General features: G+C 44.5%; 2 protein-coding genes across 3 annotated transcripts in view; one reads left to right on the forward strand and one right to left on the reverse strand.

The window, feature by feature from the left end:
• The window catches only part of LOC133355565 (guanine nucleotide-binding protein G(t) subunit alpha-2-like), a 39484-nt gene extending 33090 nt beyond the window's left edge, over positions 1 to 6394 (forward strand). For both annotated transcript variants that reach the window (XM_061572902.1, XM_061572903.1), the window contains 2 exons: positions 1519 to 1672; positions 2887 to 6394. In XM_061572902.1, coding sequence (XP_061428886.1) covers positions 1519 to 1672; positions 2887 to 3077 — 345 coding nt within the window. In that variant the 3' untranslated portion in view covers positions 3078 to 6394. The remainder of the gene's footprint in view (positions 1 to 1518; positions 1673 to 2886) is intronic.
• Positions 6395 to 9407: 3013 nt separating this feature from the next.
• SPDL1 (spindle apparatus coiled-coil protein 1) lies at positions 9408 to 26684 on the reverse strand. The gene is made up of 12 exons (XM_061572965.1): positions 26553 to 26684; positions 24673 to 24881; positions 24074 to 24250; positions 22528 to 22722; positions 20735 to 20884; positions 17394 to 17492; positions 17093 to 17203; positions 14899 to 15033; positions 14394 to 14506; positions 13088 to 13275; positions 11031 to 11541; positions 9408 to 10920 (listed from the first exon to the last, which is right to left on the reverse strand). Exons 2-12 carry the CDS (start codon positions 24841 to 24843, stop codon positions 10773 to 10775), a joined length of 1998 nt encoding a protein of 665 aa, XP_061428949.1. The 5' UTR covers positions 24844 to 24881; positions 26553 to 26684; the 3' UTR covers positions 9408 to 10772.
• Positions 26685 to 27139: the final 455 nt, after the last annotated feature.

Below are 27139 nucleotides of genomic sequence, written 5' to 3' on the forward strand. Positions count from 1 at the left end.
AAGCGGACCGCGAGGGAATCACCGATCTCGCTGATATTAGTCACATCATTACTCGGTCCACGGATCGATTGGCAATGCATCGACACAGTGATTAACCAGCAACATTTTAAATGTTTAAATTTCGATTTAAAGCTTTCGTGACTGCAGGGATTCATCTTCTTGGTTCTTTCAGTAAAGTCACGTAGAAGGGAAGTAATAAAATAATAAAAATAAAACATAAACAGGACCCTGCGGAGTGGGCTGGTAGTAACGAATAACCAAAGAATATAAACATAATGTATTATTACACTTGTTTAGCCAGGAAAGCCCCACTGAGTCTCAATGTTTTTGTAGGGTCCTGCCAAGTGTTTGCAGTAGGGGGCGATGTTGCTACACCTAATCGGACGATACGAAGGGAGAGTTTGAGGCCTAGTTCTAGGCTTTAGGCCTAGCTGTAGGCTTTAGGCCGCTGTGAGTTAATTTTTAATTTAAATGTTTTAATTATTTATGTAAAAGCTTTAAATGTAAATGTTTCTATTTAAAAACACCAGGGAATGTAACATTGTTAAACATGAACTCCCTTTCACACACGCGGGGGTACGATACGAAGGGAGAGTTTGAGGCCTAGTTCTAGGCTTTAGGCCTAGCTGTAGGCTTTAGGCCGCTGTGAGTTAATTTTTAATTTAAATGTTTTAATTATTAATGTAAAAGCTTTAAATGTAAATGTTTCTATTTAAAAACATCAGGGAATGTAACATTGTTAAACATTAACTCCCTTTCACACACGCGGGGGTACGATACGAAGGGAGAGTTTGAGGCCTAGTTCTAGGCTTTAGGCCTAGCTGTAGGCTTTAGGCCGCTGTGAGTTAATTTTTAATGTAAATGTTTTAATTAAAAGCTATCTCAAGGAATTATAAGGGAATGTTACACTTGTTTAGCCAGGAAGGCCGCTGTGAGTTAATTTTTAATTTAAATGTTTTAATTAAAAGCTATCTCAGGGAATTATAAGGGAATGTTACACTTGTTAGCCAGGAAAGCGTCACTGAGTCTAAAGGTTTTTGTAAGGTCCTGCCAAGTGTTTGCAGTAGGGGGCGATGTTGCTACACCTAATCGGACATCGGACGGACGGACGATATAATCTATTGTAGGCTGGTTCACTTCGTTCCTACCAGTATAAAACAATTCTCACGACGTTTCGGCCACAACGCAAGCAGCCGTCCTCAGACGCTGTCGCCTGGACAGACCTGGTTTTCACCTGAGGACGGCTGCTTGCGTTGTGGCCGAAACGTCGTGAGAATTGTTTTATTATGTTTTATTTTTATTATTTTATTACTTCCCTTCTACGTGACTTTACCGAAAAAACCAAGAAGATTTTAAATGTTTGTTTATTACGGAGAGACTGAAGCGGAATCGATCACAATCTATCTCGATGAACGCAATACCATATATGGGCAAATCTCTGATCGGTGATTTCGTGGGGGTGTTCAATTGCATCGCTGCTCTATGACATAGCGCCCTCTCGTTTTGTTTGCTCGATAGAACCGCATGCACGAGAGCCTGCACCTGTTCAACAGCATCTGCAACCACAGATACTTCAACGACACCTCCATAGTGCTGTTCCTCAACAAGAAAGACCTCTTCGAGGAGAAGGTGAAGAAGGTCCACCTCAACATTTGTTTTCCAGACTACGAGGGTGAGTGGCGCGTCACGTGGTCTCTTCTCTCTCTTTTCCATCCTCGGCCCATCCTGCCAGATCTTGAGCTTTCTTCTTGCCAGTGCAGCAAAGTACAGCGTTGTATTTCACATCCACGCTCCCCCCGCGTTTACCAGCCTGCACGAACCGGCGTGGGGAAGTATGGTTTAACAACTGCCACGGCAAGAGGGGACCGCTTGTACAGCAGTTAATTGATAAATGGGCCCTACACGTGGCTTAATTTCAGCCGGGTCTGTTGCAGGCCGACAATCCAGAAACTCTTTCCGCAACTGGCACACCACATCCAGTAAACCTCCCGCTATGACTGCAGTTACCAGTCACCTGCTGCCTCCCGGTTTACCAGCAACCTCGAGAATAAGCAGTGAGGATGTAAGCCCCGTCGTCCTTACCACTGGCTGTAGAGTGAAACTCCTGGACATCTGTGAAAGAAGAGCTTTTATAGCTCATTGGATTCCTCCAGTATAAATACATATTTTGAATCTAAGAACACCAATCAGGCAGGGCTCAGAGAAGGGTAAAGGTGCAGCCCTGCAATTGCTCTGTTCATGCCACTATTGGTGTAAGGGCCTCCACGAGTAGGACGCTCTGGAGAGCCCCTCCAAGCAGGTATTTGGGAGCTGGGAGCTCCCACACTTTACCCAACCATAAGCCACCTGCCATTTGACGAACTGAACTTGTAATCTCGAGGTAGCCAGTATACTGCTGGGTGGACAGGGGCACAGGGGGTTGAGAAGGCTTGCCCAGTGATGCAGGAAGTCCAGCGACCTCTGGATTACAAGCCCAGGGTACTCACCAATAATAACGTTTTTATTTTGGGTTAGATTGCGTAAATATGAATGTCATTAAACCCACCACCACCCGATACAGCCAATTCATAACCTTTGTCACGTAAACAAAATGTGACAATTAGTTACTCTTTCAGCACACTGGTGTCTTGGAGGGCAAACCCACACACATTTACAATTTACGAATTGACAAACCTTAGTAACTGGCTATTGGGTGGTGGTGGGTTAACGACACATTACACATTTACGCGATCTAACCCCAAAAAAGCTTTAAGATGTCGCTTTGTATTGCCACTTGCGCAGCAATGGTGATCTGCCTGTGACCATCACCACCACTCATGACATCGGGTTGCCGGAGCTCGCAGTCCCGAGCCAGGACTGATGAACGCTGCCCCTGTGCCCCCATAGGTCCGAACACCTTCGATGACGCAGGAGCCTACATCAAGAACCAGTTCCTGGACCTGAACCTGCGCAAGGAGGCAAAGGAGATCTACTCGCACTTGACGTGCGCCACTGACACCCAGAACGTCAAGTTCGTGTTCGACGCAGTCACCGACATCATCATCAAGAACAACCTCAAAGACTGCGGCCTCTTCTGAGTCGGGCGTCACTTCGCTCGGAAGACGCGGTTCGTTTCAAAACGCTGCGACGACGCGAGGCACAAAATGATGCACGCCAGCGTCGTGTCGGCTCGTTCATGTTAAGCCACATTGAGATGGCGGTATGGGTCATTGTTGATAGCTTAGAGGGATTGCGCAATAGCCAGAGGCTTCCCTTCTTTCGTCTATTTTACGTTGATCCCTTAAAAGTGATTGAGGCTCAAGTGAATATTACTAATTCCTCAAGTACACGTTCATTTGTGTAGTGTACAGACCCTATTCTTCTGCGGTAATTTAAACCATTTAAAGTTATTTTTATGCATACTCATACGGAGAAGCATAAGACAGTTTAATGATTGTGTGCATTTCTAGGCAGATTCTCGTGGACTACTAAAAACAGGAGTGTGGTGATTATAATAACTTAGTGGGGTTTGAGCACAGCTGTGCATTGCAGCGTTTAGTACAGCGGTAATTATAAACGAACTGCTCAATAGTTCAGGCAATTTGACTGTTAATCAGTTCATTTTCTACGAGCAGTAGCAACCAACCTTTATGCAACACGAAGCAGCCTCATGAGTAATGTCCTAGCCACACATTATGGAAAGGAATGGTGTGTGATAGTGTAGCTAATGATAGCCGAGTTAGTTTAACACGTAGGCTTACGCGACCAATAATCCATAAGAGGTCCTTTGGGTTAGATCGCGTAAATATATAAATGTGTCGTTAAAAAAGTAATTAAAAGATAACAAAAAATACCGTACATTGCGGGAGTAACTGATACACTAGTCAGGTGTTTGGAAAAACAAAACATCCGAGTCAGATTTGGCACGGTACATAAAATACAGAAATTAATATCTGGTACAAAAGATGTATTACCGAAGCTATCAACAGAAGGTGTGTACATGATTAAATGCACTTGTGGCAAATGTTATGTTGGGCAAACAGGATGATTGATCAGCACGAGACTAAAGAACATCAGAGAAATATTAAATACTCCCAATACAACTGTCAGCAGTAGCAGAATACGCGTGCCAACAAGGACACTCAATTCATTTTGATAATGTTGAAGTTCTGTGCAAAACTAGCTACTACTGGCCAAGACTAATTAGATAATCTATGGAAATTGAAAGAAATAAAAATACCTTTAACCGTTCGGATAGCTACCTACGTAGTGCTGCGTGGAAGCGAATCATCAAATAATACATTGTTTAAATGCACGCCTATACAGGCCACCACACACAATAGACAGCAAGGACAAGATCAAAGGGCTTGCATAATGCACATGCATAGTGTACGTTGACTCAGTAATCTCCTCCCCCCCTCCACACTGCGCAAGAGCGCAGAAGCGTGGTCACCACATCTACGCCTCTATATAAGGAACGAAACAGGTGGACTTCTCCACAAATCTGTTTGTTGCCTGATGAAGCTAGTTGTAATTACTGACGAAACGTCGTACTCGGATTGTAAATGTTGTGGCTTGGCTCTCCAACACACCGGTGTGCTGTACTAGTGACGAATTGGCACGTTGTTTACGTGACAACCCTTACTAGTTGGCTGTGTTGTGTGGTGGCGGGTTTTAACGACACATTTATATATTAACCCAAAATAACCCAAAATACCTCTATTACGGCTGGGTTCGTCAGCTTAAGCATATTCCCGTAACAATGCTTAAACATCACTGCAAAGCATGGGCGCGTATTTGAGTACGGCATGACCCTCTCGTGCGGGAGAGGTTTAGAGAGTTCGCTGAAGATGGATGTAACGTGAAATGTCCATTAGGCGTAGCACTTACGATAGTGATGCAGTTACATTGGTGAGTTATTGGTGGTAGCTGTAACGACCGATGCAAGACAGTGTGTCCTCACAATAACTGGGCTCCTGCAAGGGGTGGTGGTGACGCAGCATACCCATTCACTTATCGCTATTTCCACGAACACCAATTGCCCTTTCACAGCTTTGTGATGTCGCTTGTATTTGACTTTGATGTTCTAAAAATGCTGTGTAAAAGTTAAGTAGACCCCTAACAACACGGGAAACCAACACAAATCACGAGCCCTCGTTTGTGGAGTATGCACGTTCCCACAATCCGCCGACAGTTGCAGCTCTCAGTGATGCAGTGCAAAGCTGGGGACTGGAACTCGCAACGTGACCGTTTTCTGCGTAGCGTTGAGAAGCAGCTAACAAGTAAGGCATGGATTTGTTAAGCCGTTTAAATTGTTTTACTTCGGAAGCACATATTCCCAATTAATAGCAATCTAGGGCTCTCCTAAAAAAAAAAAAACTCGCTATACACAGGGCATTTCATATCCGCCAAACGTTATTTCGAGGACACACTGTACATAAGATATCGCTATAAAAAAAATGTTAACATAATTTACTTATGTTTAACGGACAGCTGAAAAACCAAATCGCGATTTACCGATGACCCACGACCGATGGGTATAGAGTTTCTTCTTAACGCGGTGCACAACAGCAGCACGCAACAATGTGTGATGCTGTTGTCGCGTCCGAACTGTGTCGTGGATATTTTAAATGATCCAGTGATAAAATAATCACACAGCACGACGCGTGAGTCTGTGGTGCAACTTATCGGAATACTGTGAACCAACTTCAAATGATGTGTGCTGGTTCAAGTTCATTCATTTATTTCAAGTTCATTTATTAGCTATAGCCCTGTGAGCCATTCGGCTCTTGAATGGTGATGTCATGAAGCTAAATACCACAATGCCCCAGACTACTTGTGTCCAATTAGTTAGCCGACTCAAATCGATGGCATTGGCGCGGCTCTCCTGTGTAATTCTACTGTTCTTGGGGTCTGTAAATGGGGATATTTGTGCATGGTGAACATAGAGCGAACATGTGAATGCCATGAACTGTGAACAAGACAACCGTATAACATGAAGTCAGGCATTAATGATTTTAAAACAAACATGAGCATCCTTCCTGTTAGTTTCCGCGTCAAACTCAATCCCACAAGACAAATGGGTAGCACCAGCGGTGGACTTTTGGTAAGTGTTGCGTTTAGATGCGGAAGAGAATAGAATGGACGTAAGCATTAACAACCATTCTATCGACTTTCACAATTATAGATACTCGACTTTATTGTTGTACATTTAAAATGTTAGAGAATTCCCAGGTTCGTCTGTGGAAAAGCAATAAAGCATGTCGCACTAATTATTATTATTATACGACTGTCAAGTCGATAGGAGGCTGTGACATATTTGGTGGAATGGTGAAAGCTGCCACATGAACCTAAAGCGCTGTGGGCTGGACATCCGTTGTATGTATTAATGTTGCTGTATGTTAATAAACAGTAGGAAGGCATCGATAAGCGTGAGTTTTTTCTCTCAAAGAATCACACGTGTGGGAGTTGAATCACTGACTGCAGCGACTGCGTGGTGCGTGTGTGCCGACTGACAGTCACTTCAGCTGCCGATATGTAAATACATGAATGCATCCATGTATCCATCACTGCCCACAGAAAGACCGTGGCACTTTTTCAATACATCTGCCCCCAATGCACAAATGAAAACAAATCTCCGGTGTGCGACTGTGGTCATCCAGAACCAAACGTACAGCATATAACGATTAAATGCCCGATCCACAAATGCAGAGACATCACAACGATACACGCCGCTGCTCCTGATGCAGTTATCTCGCTTGACCACCTGAATACGAAGTTGTCGTTGTTGCTCTGCATCTACATCCACCACATTCATTGACTGGGCACTCATTTTATGTAGCCAGTGGCCCAATTGAAGAGGGCACCCATATGGCTCGTGAAATATTCCTCACGACTATCTGACACGCGGTTTGCTCTACTTCCCACAAGTGCAGAAAAAGAGGGCATAGGTCAGAGGTCGAGTGGTCAGGAGTCAGATACTGCACGACACCTTTTTAGTGCTACAAAGGGCAACTGCCTTAAACGTCACCTATGATATATTTTTCCTTTTAAGCGTTATTGGCGAATGTTTAGATTTTTTTGTTATCTGTGCACCACTGACAACGCAGTATCACCAAATAATTTGGTTATATTATTTGGCTATATATGACAGTTGTACAACCGGTGCGATGTCAAGAGGCAAAAATCATCCTCGAGGATTTTTCCTCATTTCGCAGAACACCGCAGCGCGTTGGAGAACTCCCGCGGCAGAGGACGCAAAACAACTACTTTGAGATTCAGTGCTCTTTTGGAGACAAACATCGCCAGGTAAAACTACGCCTTGCTCCGCTCTTTATCGCTCAGATGGAGTAAACAAATCGAACGTGAACGTGCCTAACATTTACATTTGGAAGCAACTGTTTCTCACGCTTAAGAAAACTGGACCGTATGGTGTCGTGTACGGTGAGTGCAGCAAAAACACACAAGCATTAATTTCAAATGCATCACAGAGATTTACAAAAGTATACTAAATAATGGGGACCTCATTTGCCAGTAAAAATATGATAATTGGTTTTTTACCTTTCTATCTGGCAACAAAACTGACACCTTTTTGCAAGGAGTCATGTTTGCATAGACCGCAATACCTGCAGTCATAATAGAAACAACAGAACATAACTCTGATAATGTGCACTGTCCTTGAAGTTGATTGGTCCACACCCGAGACAGCTTTCCTTCGAGCCTAGTCTCATATGGGTTGGACCAGATGACGCCAAAAGGCGCACAACTCAAGGACAATGCACCATCAGAGTATGAGAGCTCGGGGCAAGCATCTACACTATGGGGACCTCATTTGCCAGTAAAAATATGATAATTGGTTTTTTACCCTTCTAATGGGTTTAACCCTTCATGTTGCCAGATAGAAGGGTAAAAAACCAATTATACTAAATAAGTCGGGAGTATTTCAATTGCACTTCATGTACGCACGCGTGACAATCGCTAAGTATGTTTAATCAAGAATGGGACCTCTATGAATACAGCATTCCAGCTTCAGACGACTGCAGGATGCTAAGCCAACACAGCTGGGATTAATGCATAATCCAGACAATCCTCGCGATTCACCTGCAATCCACTTAGTGTATCGAGCAAGCAGATAACGCGGCTCTTATCCAAATTGAAGTTCAACACAACAAAAGCCGGCGCGTGACAGTATCAGGGGAAAGAAAACATTTCTTGGCTGCTTGCAATCCGAATGCAACCCACGTCTTTCCTGGTAATGGAATTACTGTAGTTAGAAATAAATATATTGTAGCTAGGGCAAAGTAGGACAGATGTCCATTTATACATTAGTTGGATGCTCTAAATGTGCCACCACCTATCAGAACGTGGCCATTAGGATTAAGGTTCCGTGACCCGATGCCGGGTCAAGTGGCTTGCCATCAGAAGGTTGCGAGTTGAAATTCTGGCTGGTGGTTGACTCGGCCCATAATCCCTCCAGGGTCTAAACAAATCATACCACGCTGTGGGGAAGTGGTTGTCTTATCGACTTGCCCCCATATCATAGGAATGTGGGATTTTTTCACCGATAACTCAGTCAGGGCTGCAAACAAATGAGTGCCACCTCATTGCCCATTCAAGCAGGAAATCACTTTAACTTGATCCAATATACAAGAGTACTGCATTGTGAATGTAGGAATGACATTCATGGCATCACTCGGGGTGGTTATTTATGAATATAACACATAATTGTTACACGGTATGTTTTCACATACACAATTGTATTATCCATTTTAAGAAATCAGTACTTTAGTTATGTCACCTACGGCCTAATTCTTGCTTCAGAGAATGAAGAGACAGGGAAGTAAATGACAAATGGAATACATATGGGACCTTTTTGACAGTATAAAAGTATGAAAATTTTAAATAGGTTTAACCCTTCATGGCGATAAAACAGGTGTTAATATGTTCAAACACCAAATAGATAAAATTTTCAAGGAACCAAGTCTACATTAACCACACGTACTTATGGTGAACATTCAAACAAACATGTTCTGATAAGATATGCATTGTCTTTGAAACTGATTGGCCTACACCAGAAACAGCCTTCTAGCCTTCTAGGCCATAAAGAAAGCTGTCTCTGGTATAGGCCAATCAGTTTCAAAGACAATGGATATATTATTAGAGCATGTTTGTTCGGAAAACATATCGTGAATGTGACTAATACATTTATGGATTTACCGGGAATTGAAATTTACATGAATAGAATTCTATTTTCATGAAAACCAGGGATCTTGAATGTTTAACTTAATAATTTAATATTTATTCCATTTGTTTTCCAAACACAATTAAATCTATTTCACAAAACCTAATATTGTTACGATTGACAAACGTTCACATTAGTTAAAAGGCAAAATATATAATAGGTGACTTTTGGCTAAATGTAATTCTTCATAACACATCACTGAAGGGGGACTGCTCGAAACAACACCTATTGTATATTTTTCCATTTAAGGCCAGAGTGTAATTGACGAATTTGTTGAGTTTTTGTTGTTGTTAAACTGTGCACCGAATGTTACGAATGGCACGATCTAAAACGACGACTCAGGTTTGTGATCTACGGTCTCGGAATCCAAGTGGTGTGCAAGCGATCAAAGTGGACATCTGCGTCATTCCGAAAGTGACACTCCCAACAGTCGAAGAAATCTATTTTTCTCAGTCAGTTTATTTATTTTATTTATCTCAGGGTGCAAACCTGAGATTCAACGACTCATCCGGAGCCTGGCTCGAAAGAGCATACCATCACACTAAGGAGTCCACACTCGCTTACATTTTCAGGATGTTACACACAAGTCAAACATGAAATAATTAAACATTATATATATACATACAATTGTGCACAACTAAATCTACTCAACAGTGAGCCAAGGACATATACCATCTGAAGTTATTTTTCCGTGCTGATTTGTCAAAACTTTTTAAGTCTCTCCATGATATATGCACAACATTGGCATCCGTTAAAGCGATGGAGAGATGACATCAGCTCACTTGCAGGTGCTGGTGGATTGTTACATCACACACTAGAGGCCTGTATCCAGCAGTCGATGGATACTTGTTGATGAATGTAACATTAAGGCTAGCGGAGCAAAAAAACATTCACAATAAACACAAGCAATACAGCAACCCCCCCCCCGCCAACCGCGGACTTGCCAACAGCGGGTTCACGTATATACGGCGAGGGATTTCTGCATAAGGTTTGGTAACATTACACTTGGCATGGCTTGCAAGGAGTCGCCCACCTTGGGGAGGGGCAGGATGTGGGGGAATCTGGAATTTTTAAAAGGAACCCGATTAATCGATCACAACTTACGACTTTTTAGTCGAATAATAAGCTTAATTGACACATGGGTTTGGCACGCCTCGCTTTCATGGCGTATTTGAAAGGCGGGGGTTGGTCGGCGCGAATCATTACATGCTTATGAACCTGTTCCCGTTCCGAGAGGTCTGCAGGTTGCAGGGTGGGGGGTGTGCAGTTCACTGCTGAATCTCGGAACGCTTATGCGGTTCCACGTTAATATTAGAGAGGTGTAGCAACGTTGTTTTTAAAGACATTGTAGTCACCGCAGCGACATGACCGCAACTCTATGATAGCTGGCGCCAAATTATGCAAAACACCCCTCCCCGCATAGCCTTGTGGGTACCCTGGTACCAATAAAAGTTATTTTAATTTTTCTTCCGGTTTAGTTTTGATAATGTACGTCATCGGAACGGGTTAAATGACTCAAAGGCGATCTGCTCCCTTTGTTGTGACCAAGGACTCACTGCTGAGCGCACTCGTTCTCGACGGAAGGCTGCGACGAGATGTGAATCACGGAATGGGCGCTCTTTTTCTTCTCCCCTGGCGCCTTTCGCTTGATGTCCCAGCAGTTCTCCAGCGAGCTCGAGTCGACCGCTCCAAAGCCGCTCCTAAGCACACCCGGGTTCCAGCGACAAGAATTTACAATTCTAGTACTGTGGCTTCGTGCAGAACAAATCAACGAAACCGTGAACACGACAGAAAAGAAGCATCAACCGACCTGACTGGCGAGGAGCGACCGGGCATAACGTCCGCATTCCGGTCTGCCAGCGGACTGCACTTGTCTTCCAGCTTTATTTTTTTGACGGGCTCGGGCAGGTCTCGCTCCGACAACGTGTCGCCCTTCGGCCGCGCCTGGGACGACCCCGCCGATACCATCTCGCCGTTGTCGTCGTCGTCGCAAGCGCCACCAGCGGCACGGGCTGCGGCAGGCGGAGGCTGGAGCTCGGAGGAAGCGCCGCTCGACCCTTCTGCCCCCGGGGCTCGTTGCTCGGACGTGCTTGGGGTGCGAGTTTCGGAGGCCGGGCTGCTCTCTCGGACGCCGGTCACCGCCAGGTCGTTCCGGAGCAGTTCCGCCATCGAGTCTTCGGGAGACGTCTCGTCTGCAACGACCGCGGTCGCGGGCTTCGTGCTGGCGTCGTTCGGCAAGTTGGCAGGGCTAGCCTCAGTGGAACCGTTGCCTACCGGTAATTTCTCCCGCCGCCGAACAATTATCCGTCGCTTGTTCAGCTCTGGGTGCATTCATAAGCAAAAGGATAGACGACAATTGAAATGAGGATTTTCAGGAATCGGTGGAAGTACATGAGGCTCAGGAAGCCAAGCTACGGCACTCCTAACTGTTATTACGAGTGCCAGTGGATTCCTAATATCCTGCCGATATCAGGAAGCCACTGGAACTAAGCACTTTTAAATCTAGATTGAAAACTCATTTCTTTAGAACTGCTTTTTGTGTTTAGTTTGTTGACCTTACCCCGCATGTCCAATTAGCACGGTTGGATACGCACGGTGCGAAATAAGTTCAACATACATACACACAACAGAAACGACGCAAAATACATGACAGTAGAAAATGTAAAATTAGACTTCATAAGTGACTTCCGTCAATAAGCATGCGCAAAATATTCTCATATTTGTTATATTACAAGTTTCACAACTTAAGAAATTACACAATGAGTGTGTAATGATTCACACCCCTAACAGATTCTAATGTCAGAATTTTTTATTAAAGAATTGTAAAAAAAGAAATTTGCTCAAATTACTGCCATCTCCTTTGTATTTCTTTGTTCACTTCAATTAGCTCAACTGAAACAGGCGCCGATCATGTGCATAAATCATGAACAATCAATTCTCATGCACTCGATTAGATGCGGGTATTAGGAGTGCAAGAATCTTTGCCCTGGAAAATTGCTTTCACGAATGATTTTATATTACCGATATATGCCTACACATAGCACCAAAAACACGCTTGCATTTCATTTAAACTGAAAAACATTCGAGATTTTTCAGTAACAACCCCAGAAGCACTTTGAGATGGCTAAGTCCGAGTTCAAATTGTGAATCCCAACAACATAAATGTCAATAGCCAACACACTGAGACTTCATTGTAGCTGAAGCCAAGGAGGACCAAGCCTGGAGCGCCAGGATGAGTGGCCACCACACGCAGCAGGCTGATATCAGCGCTGGGGCCACGTGGTGAGGAGCAGGTGGCAGTTCAGTAAAATCCATCGATGGATTGCACTTCTATGCTCCCATGTCTATGCTTTCCACGTTCATCAGCTGGCGCTGAAGTACGGTCAACTAACCCCCATGACTCCTGTGGGGTGGGACGGTTGTCAACCGGCAGTGTATTGACAAAATGCTGTCCGTGAACAAAATGACAAAACTATATTCATATTCTTGGTTCTTTCGGTAAAGTCACGTAGAAGGGAAATAATAAAATAATAAACAATAAAAATTCTCACGACGTTTCGACTGCAACACAAGCAATCATCATCAGGTGCGAAATCCACAGCAAGAATTTTTTTTTTCAAATTTTCTTGCTGTGAATTTCACACCTGATGATTGCTTGTGTTGCAGTCGAAACGTCGTGAGAATTTTTGTTTTATATTTATATTATTTTATTATTTCCTTTAACGTGACTTTACCAAAAGAACCAAGAATACGAATCCCTGCAGTCACGAAAGCTTTAAATCAGACTATATTCATCACATTTCAATAACATTCCCACAGCCAATGCCCAACCGCGTCAACGGTAACGACAGAGAGGTGGCGGCGTACCTTCAGGCTCGTATTTGAGCTGCAACTGGTCAAGCTTCACCTGCAGCTTCATGGTCTCCCCCTGGCTGTTCTGCAGCTGCCCCTCCAGGGCAAATAACTTCCTCTCAAGGTCCAGCACGTTCTGCGACTCCGCGAGATGCTTCATCCGCTGCACGGATGAGTTCTCCTTCAGCTGGGTCAGCTGTTGGCTGCAAGACACGCGGAGCGCTTGCACGGCCGCCCGAGAGAACTTTGCAGTGAATGCTCGCACAACACTGTGCAATGTTATTCAGGCTTGCAAAATTAAAGAGCTGCTACTATGAACCATAGACCAGAGGGTGGCCGGATGGCTCGGAGGTCAGAGTGTTGAGCTGGCATAGCTGAACTGCTGGGTGGGATTCAGGCAGCCACCCCCGCCGTCATTAAACTACAATTGGCGAAAAAAACAAATACCAAAGACCACATGTAAAATATATAAATATAAGATACGAATACACTTCTTGCCACCACCTATCATTGTTAGCACGTGTGCCAATATTACGCAGGCCAATTGCATACGTAGGTTTCACGTAATGCAGGCCACCCATCGTCCAAACTAAACTTATTTCTGCAGCCGGTCAAGATTTTCAGTGTTAGCAAATCAATCAATAAACATAGGTTACACACTTCAATACTGGTTTAAATACGAACAGACCCTCTCGGCAAGAATATACTTTAAATCATCATACTTCAATACAAAAACGGTGGCCGCTCCACGTCCATATCCTTATCTGCAGAGAGCGGTCGTCTCTCCCCTAGATTCACGTCCCACCAAGAGCTCATGAAAACCACAACACAACTTCGCTACTACTACTATCACTACTGCACAATACGTTAAGCTCACACGTTTTACAGAGTTAGAGCACAAGTGTGAAAAACCCCTCCGTAATAATCTGGAAGAGTAACATTTGTAATTGTTACCCATCAATGACCGACCGTGGCACCGCCACGAAACCTGGACCCCCATTCCTCTCTACATCACTCCATATAATACATCCACACTCCGACGGCTGCCCCCATCTAAAGACACTCCCAGTAACGCCTCCACACAAAAAACATGTCAAGACCATCGGCTGTCAGCCTCCACAAGGTCTAACATCCTCGTCTATGAGCACCTTCTTTATGTAATCAAATCACCCTTCACCCAATTTGCGGTATTGCTTAAAAATCCCACACACGCACGTACACACACACAAATAGATTGTCACATTGTGGAAGGCAAACAACTTGGTTGAGGAGAGGGGAACTGACGTTTAAGCAATGACAACATCGAAGCTTACAAACAAACCTGGTCTCAGAGAGTTTAAGTTTCAGAAGGTCCACGTAGTATTGCCCATCTCCGAGATCGGAGTTGGATTTTGCCAGATGCATTTCACTGCCAACCAGGTTTACGCTGTTCAACTGGGCGGAAAGGCAAACATGGGTCCAGTTGTTAAAATAGTGTTAAGCAAGGCTTTGGTGATATCGCTTGTTCTACGTTATTCACTTTAGCTGAGATAGGTTAAGGACAACAATCATGTTTTGGGGAAGACATTTTATAAGTACGAATTTCAAAATGAGCACTACTAGCAAGCATGTTAAAAAGACTAACCACATAAATTACAATTAAACAAACTTAATTAGCCGAGTGCTTTTTATTGCATGGAACATTCAATACTAATAAAAAACAGCATCCCAACTGATGTTTTAGAGTTAAGGCAAGAAGGACAAATTATGGTTCAAGTAACTAGCGGCAACCAGCAGAGCATCGCATGACGTTGAGAAACCACCCCAGAAGCCGACCGCCCCCCCACCTCCTCCAGCTGTCGGTTTTTCTTCACCAGTTCCATGACCTCGTGGTTTCTCTGGTCCAGCATCGCTTGCAAGCGCTGCATCGTCTCCACGTCTACCTGCCCACATTTCATCTGCAGCAGGGTGCCGATCTGCAACTGTAAACCAACGCACGCGTGTGAACGTCTTCCCCATTTAAGTCTTCTTCCTGTGCACGTCTTGTCAGGAGGGAGGGGGGGAGATTGCCGAGTTAAGATGCACAAATATCAAATCCTGACTGTGACAAAGGAGACGATGGAAAAGCTTGAAGGGACAATCGCAGAGATCAGGTCAGATTGATAACGAAGGAAGGATTCCAAGGGATCTGAATGCTTTCAAAAGAACACGATCTGGGGGAAGTACATTATTTGTTTTGCTCTCCCAAAATATACAGTAGATCATCAATTATCCGGCAGCTTCGGGGAGGAGGGGGCGCCGGATTTTCTAAAACGCTGGATAATAATCGCTCATTATTATTTAAAATACTTTTTTTTGCATATTGTTGCATAACGTTCAGTTTTTAGGTGTCGTAGAAACTTATTTTTTTTTACATTTGTCTTAAATTATGCCTTTAAAACTGAAAACTACTTACCTGCAGTACCTCTATTTAAATACACTATCAAAAAACATAATTTATACCAATTTGTCAATCATCGTATTTCTTAGTGTGGATTTGCGAAAACACTTTGTAAACAGTACATAAAATAGTACGCGTTTTCAATGCGCTGTTCATATTATAACAAGCGTTTATACCAATGTTACTCTACAGAGTAGTGGGTTGCCGCTCCTCTTATCCACATTTATACGAGCGGTATGTGGGGACTACGGCTTAACCGCAAAAAAAACGATCTGCACAGATGCATACGGACAAGAGAAGTATTATCAAACAGGAGGAGTTAACGGTGCAACACATCTCATCTGTTAAATATCTGCAGGTAATAGGATTGTCGATTGATCCTGGCTGCACACATTGGTAGGTCACAAATAATAATGAAGATAAGAGAGTAGTTTCACTGTATTATGCATCCCGTTATGACAAATAAACGACTTAATTCGTGTAGGCAGAATTTCGATTTGAAGCTTTCGTGACTGCAGAGATTCATCTTCTTGGTTCTTTCGGTAAAGTCACGTAGAATGGAAATAATAAAATAAAAAAATAAAACATAAAAACATTATTTATTATTTACATTCTACGTGACTTTACCGAAAGAACCAAGAAGATCGTGTAGGCAGCTTTGGATAAGACTTAATGATCCTGCCTATACCCGAGCTAGGAGTGCATTCGCTTGTTCAGCTCTTCTGCGCATTCCTCCTCGCTGCGCTTGGACACGACACGACAACAGAATGATCCGCGCCAGGCGGGTCGCGGCGTTTATGTGCGCGGCGAGACGGAGTCGGCAAAAATAAATGAATTACAAATTTGACTTCCATTTTTATTCGGGACCCCGGGGTCCCGCCACAAGGTTAATTTGTTCACTATGTGAATTTGCATAAATATACAAAAATAAATATCCTACTGTAAAAAGTTATTTACTGTAGCGTACTTACCGCTCCAATCTCGATAGACTCTGCACGGCGAGATGTACGTATTATTACTTCGTTCTTGTTTCAACAACTTGTGTTTGACGATCGCTGGACTGATGCGAATGCCGAATTACACACACTTTTCGCCGAATTGCACTGTATATTTTTAGTTTAAAATTACTTTAGCTCATACTCTTTGGGTCTTTCGGTAAAGTCACGTAGATAGAAAAATAAGAAATAAAAATCACGACTCAGCAGTTCTCCTGCTGTATTTTTTCACCTGAAGACGAACGCTTGTGTTGCGATCGAAACGTCGTGATATTTTTTATTATTTTTCTATCTACGTGACTTTAAGACCCCAAGAGTATAAATTCCTGCAGTCACGAAAGCTTTCAGTCAAGATTTATTACTTTAGTTATTAGTCATGAAACGTGTATATACGTGCAGTATTTTAATTTTTAAGTTGTTGTATGTAGTGTATCATGCTATGTCTATAACATTTGACAGTGAAATCAAGAATAGCTACTTTTATTCTAACGTTTCATAGATTATATTGTTTCCCAATTCAAGGTTGTTTATTCAATTGAAAGAGACATAAACGATAAAAAATGACGAGGGGCAACGGCTTGAGAGGGCCGAAACCCAAGTTCCGACCTTGAGGCGACAGTGCTGCTGCTTGGTGAACGCATGCTGCTTCTGCAGGTTGTTGTACTGCACCTTGATGCTGATCAGCTGCCTCTCCATCTCCACACGCCGGTCCTCCAACTGACGTCCGTCAAAACACAGGCACGGTCGCGCAATCAAGCCGGATGTCACTCAAAACTAGCTCAGCGACAACAACGACAAACCGCTCGCAGGCTATAAGGAGATGCATCGAGATGCAAGATCACTCTAAATGGCATCACAGTTAGGTTCATTTTTGATGTTAATTAGCACAGGTTACATTAATACTCACCTCGCCGAACAGCGAGTTGCCCTTACTCCGTGGGTCCTGGGCTTGCTGCAAGGCATGCGACAGCTGCTGCTGCAGTTCCTGATTGGCCTCGCGTGCTTTCTGTATCATCCCATTTCAGCATGGGGCAGACGTGCACACACAATCACAGCAAGTACAATTAAAATTCAACCTTTATTTACCTCTGTACATTACACACCAAACAATCACCCCAGAATAAAATGGATCAAGCATCTCTTCCCATAAACTCGAGACTACGTTGTTTATTGGTGTGCAAACAAACCATTTGTATATTTTTTTGATTTAAAGCTTTCGTGACTGCAGGGATTCATATTCTTGGTTCTTTCGGTAAAGTCACGTCGAAGGGAAATAATAAAATAATAAAATTATCTGTCAATTTAAGCTGGACTGTGGTGCCTATACATGCCTTTAATCCAGCACTGTGGAGGCGAGGGTTGGCGGATCGCACGAACGTTGCGAACCTCCCTTCTCGTTAGCAATGAGGTGCCATACCCTGGCTTCCCAGAAGGCGCTACTGCAATAACGTGTCCACCAACTGTCCCGTCTGTATGGAACAGCATTTCCCCTTCAGACGTGTTGTACTGCAGTTTCCTGCCAGATGTAAGCGCTCATTATGGGCCGATGATATCTTTGACATTTGAGGGACATTTTATGACCTACCAGAGTGGAGAGGTGAAGAGCCAGGTAGATGTTATTTTGGTGAAGAGGAAGCACCTGAAAGGAGTGAAGAACTGCAAAGTGATCCCTGGAGAGTGTCTAACTGGACAATATCGACTACTGGTGGCAGATTGCGTAGTGGAAGGAGATAGGAAGAGGAAGGTGAGACAAAATAACTGTAGCAGGGTGAAGTGGTAGCGACTAAACAATGAGAAAGAACACTCCTGTAGGCGAGCTATGGAGAACTTAAAAAGTGTAAGGCCTAGGGGGAGCGTGAACTAAAGATGGGAACAACTGGTGACTGGAATAATGAGAGCAGCAGGTAGTACAGTGGGAGTGAGCAAAGGAAGACAGATGCAACAGAAGGAAACATGGCAGTCGAGTGATGAAGTGCAAAAGGCAACAACAGAGAAAAAGGCCGTGTTTAGGCAGTGGCAGAACACGAGAGAGAAGGACCATCTGGATGAATAACTGGCAGCGAAAAGAGGCAAAGTGAGGTGGTAGCAGTGGAAAAAACAACAGCGTTAGCACGACTCTACCAGAAGCTTGACAGCAAAGAAGGCGAGAAGACGTTTGGCAAGAGCCAGAGAGAGAAAGGCCAGGGACATCGACCGTGTGAATCTCGTGAAGAACAGTGAAGGACGAACCATACAGGTTAGAGAGATGAAAAGGGTACTTTGAGAAGTTGCCGAATGTGCAAAACAAAAGACGCGAAATGGTTCAGGAATATCAAAGAATTGAGGTAGTTGCAGAGACTATAACCAGAGAAGAGGTGGTGGGAGGCTTTGGGGAGCATGAAATACCAAAAGGCAGTATGGGTCAGATGCCATTCCAATTGATGTGTTTCAATTGATGGGAGAAAAGGGTGTTGAAATATTGAAGGAGCTGTTTGGGAAAATCTGGATGGAGAAGAAAATGCCGGATGCATGAAAAGAGAGAACACTGGTTCCCATCTTGAAAGGTGATTCATGAATCACACCATGAAACTCTGGGAAAGGATGATAGAAAGGATACTGAGAAAGCTGGTGGATATTGACGAGAGTCAGTTTGGATTCAGACAGGGAAGGTCAACAATGGATGCAATCTTTGCACAGAGTATTGATGGAGAAGTTCAGAGAGAAGAAACGGGACTTGCATGTGGTGTTTATTGATCTAGAGAAAGCGTACGACAGGGTGGCTAGGGAGCTCATCTGGTGGTGTATGAGAAGAGGTATTCCTGGAGGTATATGTCCAGCTGATCCAGGGTGTGTATGAAGGAGGGAAAGTGCACGTGGGAAGCAGCAGTGGGGTGTCGAAGACCTTTCAAGTCACAACGGGAGTGAAGCGAGGTTGCACCGAGCCTCTTTCCTGTTCATCCTGGTGCTGGACACACTAACGAGAGATATTCAGAGGGAGCCCCCGCCCTGGTGTATGCTGCTTGCAGATGACATTGTGCTATGTGGTTAAAAAGGAAAGGGTAGTGGAAGATGATTTGAAGATCTGGGTGCAAAAGATTGAAGTGAATGGATTGAGAATCAGTCGGACTAAGACGGAGTACATGGTGGCAAATGTCAGTGGCAATAATGCAGGAGGGGTATTTCAAATTGGAAGTGACCAGTGAATGAAGACGAACGAGTTTAAGTACCTGGTTAGAACGATGTGGGTGCTGAAGGATCACTAGAAGGAGGAGAGATGAGAACAACAGCAAGGGCTGGGTAGCTGACATGGTGAGAGATGAGAACAACAGCAAGGGCTGGGTAGCTGACATGGTGAGAGGTGAGAACAAGAACAAGGGCTGGGTAGCTGACATGGTGAGAGGTGAGAACAAGAGCAAGGGCTGGGTAGCTGACATGGTGAGAGATGACCGGTGTGGTGTGCGATAAGAGGGCCCCACGGTGGTGGAGCCGGTGCTGTTGTATGGGGCCGAGTGTTCGGGCACAAGAAAGGGGGAGGACCAAGCTATGGCAGTCACAGAGATGAGGATGTTGCGGTGGATGTTGGGTTTAACAAGGACAGGGTGAGAAATGGATTAGTGAGAGGAAGACTCAATGTGGTAGAAATCACAGAGAAGATGAGCGTGGTTCGGTCATGTGGAGCAACAACGGGACAATGATGTGGGTCAGAAGGTGCAAGTGATGCAAGTGGAAGGAAAGAGATCAAGAGGAAGTCAGAAGAAGAGGTGGGGCGATGTGGTTCCAATCAGACATGGTCGCCCGAGGAGCGGAAGGAGAGATGGCGCAGGACAGGGCAGCGTGGAGAAGGTTGGCAAGGACAGCAGACCCCACGTGAGTGGGACAAACGCGTGGAAGAAGAAGATCTTGACATAACTGAGTGCAGAGCTTGGGAAATTTTTGGTAGAGCCCACTCACTGCCTACCTGCTTGTCTGTGGTTCCCTGCGCCTCTGAATCGTTCTCCCTGTTATAGTGAGCGAATGCTGTGAATGTTACAAGTTTAAATTATTATTTGGCACCGTTGGGTTTGTGCACCACCCCTCCTGCACGTGACTGCGCAACCACCCAGCAAACCGCGGCCCTCATAGCAGAGAGCTGCCCGTAACGGCGCCGCCGAGATGGTGGTAGCGAAAAGATTGATTGAACTCGATGACGTGATGATCGATTGGTGGAGTGATTTGAGAATCGACCTGCGATAGAAAAAGCAAGAAAGGAGAGGAGCTGGTCAAGGTTACCTCTAGGGCGTTGAAGTAGGACACGGCTACACGTTGGTCCTCCTCCTTCTCCTGCTGGAGCCGCTCTACCTGCCTGTGCAGCATGGCCCTGGACAGCTCCAGCTGCTCAGTCCGGTAGCGCATATCATCCATCTCCTGAGTCAGCGCGGCCTGCAGGTGAGAGCACACACCCCCCACCCGACAGCCCAATGCTGTCAACAACATTGAATAGAAAACGCCAAAAAGCACCCTCCGTACGGTTTCGACACCCGGACCGGGTGTGGACTTTGTCCATCCCCTTCGCGGCATTGCCCTGTCGGCTGGCCCTTGGGGCACTCTGGTGCGAGAAATTCGTTGAGACGCCAGCCTGGAACTCGACGCGGCCCACAGAGCCGCCGTCATCCGGTATCACTCGTCTGGTTGGACGCAATGGTCCGCGTCGACTTTTTGACTGATGATGACCATCCCACCACCGAATTATAACCGTACTCTTGCGCACTCGCACACCCCCCTGTCCATCCACTACTGGACGACGACTTCCCTGCACGTTAAGGGTTGTGGTGGGGGTTGTTGCCCAAACTACAGCGCACTGATCAGTGTGGGTGAAGGCGGGGACCATAGACGTAGGAGCACACAAAGACAAGACAATAGTGATTTTGCTCCACTGTCCATAATGTAGCAGTCTACAACACATGTTCTATGCACGGTGGTCACCCATCAAAGCACTGTGCAGGTTCAACTCTGAGAAGAAATAGGATGGATTCATACCGGGTGATTTAGTCATAAGCAATCATACCCCTCACTGAGCAACATCTCTACACTCTTCACATGCAACAACGTTACAGATACAGGAATGTTTTACATTTACGAGAGAACACTCAACGTACAGTACTGATATCCTGTCACAGGCCGGCTGGCGTATTTAAGCGATGTAGTGATTCACGCCGCAGTGATTCGATGAATCGTCACATTTTTAGACCACGATATGATTCACAAACCAATTATTTGTTTTGCCTTTGTAGTGCATGTAGAATCTAATGTCGCATGAAAGTAAAAAAACATATCGTGCTATGAGCGCACTTAATTATTTCATTTCTTTTCTCAGGAAAGCCTCAAGACTCTCAAGAAGGAGAGTCCTGCCAAGTTTTTGGAGTAGGGAACGATTTAATTTTAATCGGAGTTGAGTACTTTGCGGGTAATACGCAAATACAAATTACGTTCCATGCGTTTAGCGTAAGGAAGGAAACTGGAAAACCCAGAGGAAACCCATGCAGAAAAGGGGGAGAACATACAAACTCCAATCTTGATTTGAAGCTTTTGTGACTGCAGGAATCCATACTCTTTGGATTTTTCGGTAAAGTCACGTAGGTAGAAATAAAATAAAACAAATCATGACGTTTCGATCACATGACCGCTTGTGTTGCGATTGAAACGTCGTGATTTGTTTTATTTTATTTCTAACTACATGACTTTACCGAAAGACCTACCGAGTATACAAACTCCAGACAGAAGGGTACTCGAGTCAGGAATCAAACCCAGGCCATTCTTGTTGCCGCCCAAGCCAACGGGTAGCTGTAAAGCAACTATGTTAACACGTTTGCCAATATTTTTTCTCTTGTTTAGGTCCCCAAATTGTGCACAATCCTTTGATATATTTGGCCAAAAGCAGCAAAACATTTACATTTCACGTGGGTTATTATTGTACCATCTTTATAAGCGTTATCGTTCCACCTCCCACCACCCCGTTAGGAACAACTGGACGGAAGGACGGACAGAGCCGACGCAAACATGGCCCTCTTCGCCCTACCACCCACCTTGTGCTCGAGCAGCTCGGCGTTTTCGACCTGCAGAGCGAGGATCTCGGACGAGGCGGTCTCGTGGTGGCGCTGGGAGAACGCGCGTATCTCCTCTCCGCGCGCCTCCAGCAGCGCCGCCTGCTGCTCCAGCTTGTGTTCAGCCTGCCGCTGGGCCAGGCGCGCCTCCTCAGCCTCGCCCTTCAGCAGCTCCAGCTGCGCAGAAATTGACACGAGCTTCGGTGACGTGCTTGGTACACGATCTGCCGTATCGGTGACACCACTGCGCAACCTAACAACTCCAACAAAGTCTTGTGCCGTCGATCACAGCTCTTCAAATCTGATTAGAACGGTTGGATATATACGGTGAGAAATCAGTTCAACATACATACAACACCTGTATTTGCTATATTTATGTTTTCCTCTGTAATCTTCATTCCAGCTCATCAGCGGTCATTCTAGTCTTCGTTTACCAGTGAAAAACATGACATGCATTTAAACCCATTAAACAACCTAATCCATGAATGGAAATCTTTAGGCCTGACACTCACGGAGCCAAGTTTCTGTCATAAAAAATGTGTGGATCACACAGTATTGGCACGAGGGAAGACACAATAGCTGTTTCACTTCCTGTTTGAATGAACTATAATTAAGTACATTGAAGTGCCTTGAAAACAACTTTCTCCTTGACAAGGGGCTGTCAGTGTGAGATGCGTTTTACATTATAAATGTAAGTTGTCATTATGGGACGTTATTAAGTTTACGATTTGGTTATGGCTAACTTTCAAAATCTAGATTTGATTAAAAATGGTCCTCAGATGAATAATCTCACAGGGTCTCTAATGTCCACTTTACAGACCCTAAAATAGTATAATTAATAAGTATCATGAAACTTTTAACATTAAATAAAGTAAGCCTCACAATATGCAAGGTGGGAAACAAGGAATTCCAAGTTCATGAATCACCAAATTACCATAATACCATTTTTTGGGGGTTAGATGGCATAAATGTCGTTAACTCCACCACCACATTTATATTTTTACGCAATTTAACCCAAAAAAACTTGTATTTTGGATGATATTGGTCGCGAATGTCTACGTGTTAAACTGACGAAATTACCAATTGAACGATTAAATTGTTTAAAAGAAATAGTTAACCCACATTGTTCCAGTCAACTTTACACAGGTTTATTATAAACATAAATAAAAGGACAGCCTGATTGAACTGTGGGCCACTGCGCTGTGAAAACAAGTCCATGTGAAAAGAGATTTAGCAAAAAGCAATTGCACTGCGGGCAACTGCCAAGCGTAAACCTCAATTTTATGTAGCACCATTCACACAAGGCCTCAGAGCACTCTACAACACCATGTACGTGTTTTCAGACGAGCCCTAAAAACCTCAACTGACAGAGCGTCCCAAACGGACGGGGGCAAGGCATTTCACAAACGAGCCGCCTGACTACTCAAAGCTTCATCGCCCATTGAACGCCGATTTGTCCTTGGTGTGCCAGGTGCCGGATTTGGTGGATCGAAGTAGCCGGACAGGTGCATGAGGTTTGGAGCATCACCTTTCCGCGCGTCTCCTGCAGCTCGCGGCTGGCCATGCGCTCCATCTGCTGGTGCAGTGCGTCCATCTGGAGGGCGTGCGAGGTCTTGCAGCTCTCGTACTCGGACGAGAGGCTATCCAGCAGCTTGACCTTGAGCTCAACATCGCGCTGCAGCGAGAACTTCTCCTGCTCCAACCCCTGACGCAAGCGAACAAAACCGCACGCCGTTATTACAGCATGCGGTAGTTTGTGTAATTTGCATTCATTAAATCTGGATGACACAATTGTGTGCACGTACAGCCATTTAGTCGATTCACTCCTGGATGAGGGCTTCCCAACCCCTGTACGGGTTTCGAGGGGGTTATTTGACCATACGTCATGCCAGCCGATGCGGTTTTGTGAAAGCGGGCAGCATAAATGCGAGGGTGCAGAAGTACTGAACAGCACTAGAATGCATTTTACCACACTGCTATTTGCTGCTCATGACGTAGCCCTGGAGCCTACATCCTTTATCCATGGTGGTTACTTATCCAAGCGCTATCCTGCAGGTTCACACAGGGTTGTGGTGTGCGCACACAAGTGGGCGAGTGAGTGAGTGAGTGCGAGTGGGCAGCCCTCACCTCCAACTGACTCGTCATAACCCTCTGCTCCTCCTCCAGCTGAGACTGCAGCTCATTGTGGCTCTCCAGCAGACGCAGCCCGTACTCGGCCGCCTGGTGCTTCTCCGCTTCTGCCTGGCTCAGGCGCTCTTTCATACGCTCCAGTTGCCCCCTCAAATCGCGCTGCTCCATCTTCACTGCAGCTCCCCCTTCGGTGCAGCTTGACCTGTCTGATGTGTGGGAAGATTAGCCTCTGTACACCAGTGGCCAAACCACAGTTTGATAACTGTATGCAGCTCACAAGCAGTGCAAATGCAGCCGGTCGTCCTTAACAGTCAATATCATTAAGTCAATATTATGTTGAGTAAATTTGCTGTACATGACGTTTGTTCATACAGTATCCCTACGATTCAATAAAACAAACTACAGTAGCTTTCATTGCTGTGATATATTAGAGTATTCACGTTATTGTTAATCACAATCCAAAGTGGCCATTACACATGCAGCAATATTATAACTTATGACATATTGCAAATGGAGTATACATCACTGCATATGATGTGCACCATTACACATTGCTGACTATACAACTACAGTTTTACAAGCGTAATTGATATATAACGTGCATTGTCAAATACAGTACTGTACACTATATATGTATCAATACGACCAAATCACAAAGACATGCCTTCGATGTCGTAGGCCAATCAGGGGGCTGAACCTGGATAGTGGCTCTGCAAGGCCATGACCATGCACAACAGGTGTTATAGGCTGCAGTTTCACACCGTAGGCTTTCGCGACCAATATCATCCATAAGAGTGTTGGAGAGTAAACCCACAACATTTACAATCAGATTGTCAGATTGTAAATGTTTTGGATTTGCTCTCTAACACACCGGTGTGTGCTGTACTAGTAACGGATTGGCACGTTTTGTTTAAGTGACAAACCTTACTAATTGTCTGCGTCGGGTGGTGGCGGGTTTAACGACACATTTATATTTCGATTTAAAGCTTTCGTGACTGCAGGGATTCATCTTCTTGGTTCTTTCGGTAAAGTCACGTAGAAGGGAAGTAATAAAATAATAAAAATAAAACATTATTATTGTATTATGTTTTATTTTTATTATTTTATTACTTCCCTTCTACGTGACTTACCGAAAGAACCAAGAAGACACATTTATGCCCCCCCCCCCACAACAACACCTGTATAAAGGCCATAGCAGTCAAATCTATTGTTGTACTGTACCTCTATGACCCACACGACTCTGCACCCCCTTCACCAGCTGGGTCAAAGATAAATCTGCCACAACCAGCACGGCGCTGGGAGAGGCCCTCTTAGCGTGTTGGGGGCATGGTTCCTTCAAACCCTATTCCTATACAAGTTCAATGTAGTTGCAATGCTAAAAGTTCAATGTAGTTGCAATGCTAAAAGTTCAATGTAGTTGCAAATGTTAAAGTTATATAGTTGTAATGTTAAACCATAGAGTCGCAATGCTAAACCTAAAACCTATTCTGATAAAAGTGCAATGTATTCGCAATGTGATGCATTCGTATGTAAGATTGGACCTTTTTGCCAGCATCAAAGTATGAAAAAAACACCACAAGGATAGGTTTTACTCATTCTGGCAACAAAACAGGAGGCGTTAAGATGTTCAAACGCTAAATATAACCAACAATAACAACAACAAGCCTAGGTGTTAAAAACAAACAGCAACATGCATGTGCACACATCGCGAGGAGTAAGGTGCGTGAAGCGTTGCAAACAGAACGGACGCTCGCGACAAGCGCGACGTCGTAACATTTACTTTGAGCGATGTATACGTTTGCAATAAGACAACAAGGAGAAGCATGTATATAATAATCATAATAACAACAGCAACAATCACTCGCTCGCTGACCCACCTTAAGCGAACGCCGCCTCGAACGGGCCGAACATTCAAAGGCCTGGCGCGGTTAGGCCGCCTCGTCCAATCACAGCGCGCCCCGCGGAATCGATTCGCGCTTTAATCGATGGACGTCAAAATTGGCCGGTGGCTAACGGTGCTGAAGAAGGGGGAGGAGGAAATAATCGAGGAATCGTAAACCGTTTGAAGTCGATAAGACGCGGAATCGATTACTCGTGGTAATCGAAAAATACGTGCTGCTCGGGATCGGAATCGCGAGGGCAACTGGAAAAACTCGAGGAATCGATTCCCCGCATTAATATATAATGAAATAAACAATTAATGACGTTATATTCTAGATTTGAAGTTTTCGTGACTGAAAGGTTCATACTCTTTGTTTTTTTCGGTAAAGTCACGTAGGTAAAAAAAGAAAATAAATAAATTGTGATTTAATTTACCTATTTACTCTTTTTTTACCTACGTAACTTTACCGAAAGGACTAAGAATATGAATCCCTGCAGTCACGAAGCTTTAAATCAAAATTTAATGATTGACGTTATTTAATAATGACATTTAATTGATAATAATTCGAATTCACGTTGAATC

This window comes from Lethenteron reissneri, chromosome 51 (assembly GCF_015708825.2).
Source record: "Lethenteron reissneri isolate LAM-NWPU_2019-01 chromosome 51, ASM1570882v1, whole genome shotgun sequence".
Lineage (NCBI taxonomy): Eukaryota > Metazoa > Chordata > Hyperoartia > Petromyzontiformes > Petromyzontidae > Lethenteron > Lethenteron reissneri.

Bases quoted from the DNA above. Each gene is read 5' to 3' on its own strand.
- SPDL1 (XM_061572965.1), bottom strand. From the start codon at position 24,843: ATGGAGCAGCGCGATTTGAGGGGGCAACTGGAGCGTATGAAAGAGCGC. The intron at 24,251-24,672 runs GTGAGGGCTGCC...CGCTTGCGTCAG, and splicing joins TTATGACGAGTCAGTTGGAG to GGGTTGGAGCAGGAGAAGTT. The intron at 14,507-14,898 runs GTGGGGGGGCGG...CTTTCCGCCCAG, and splicing joins AAAACCGACAGCTGGAGGAG to TTGAACAGCGTAAACCTGGT.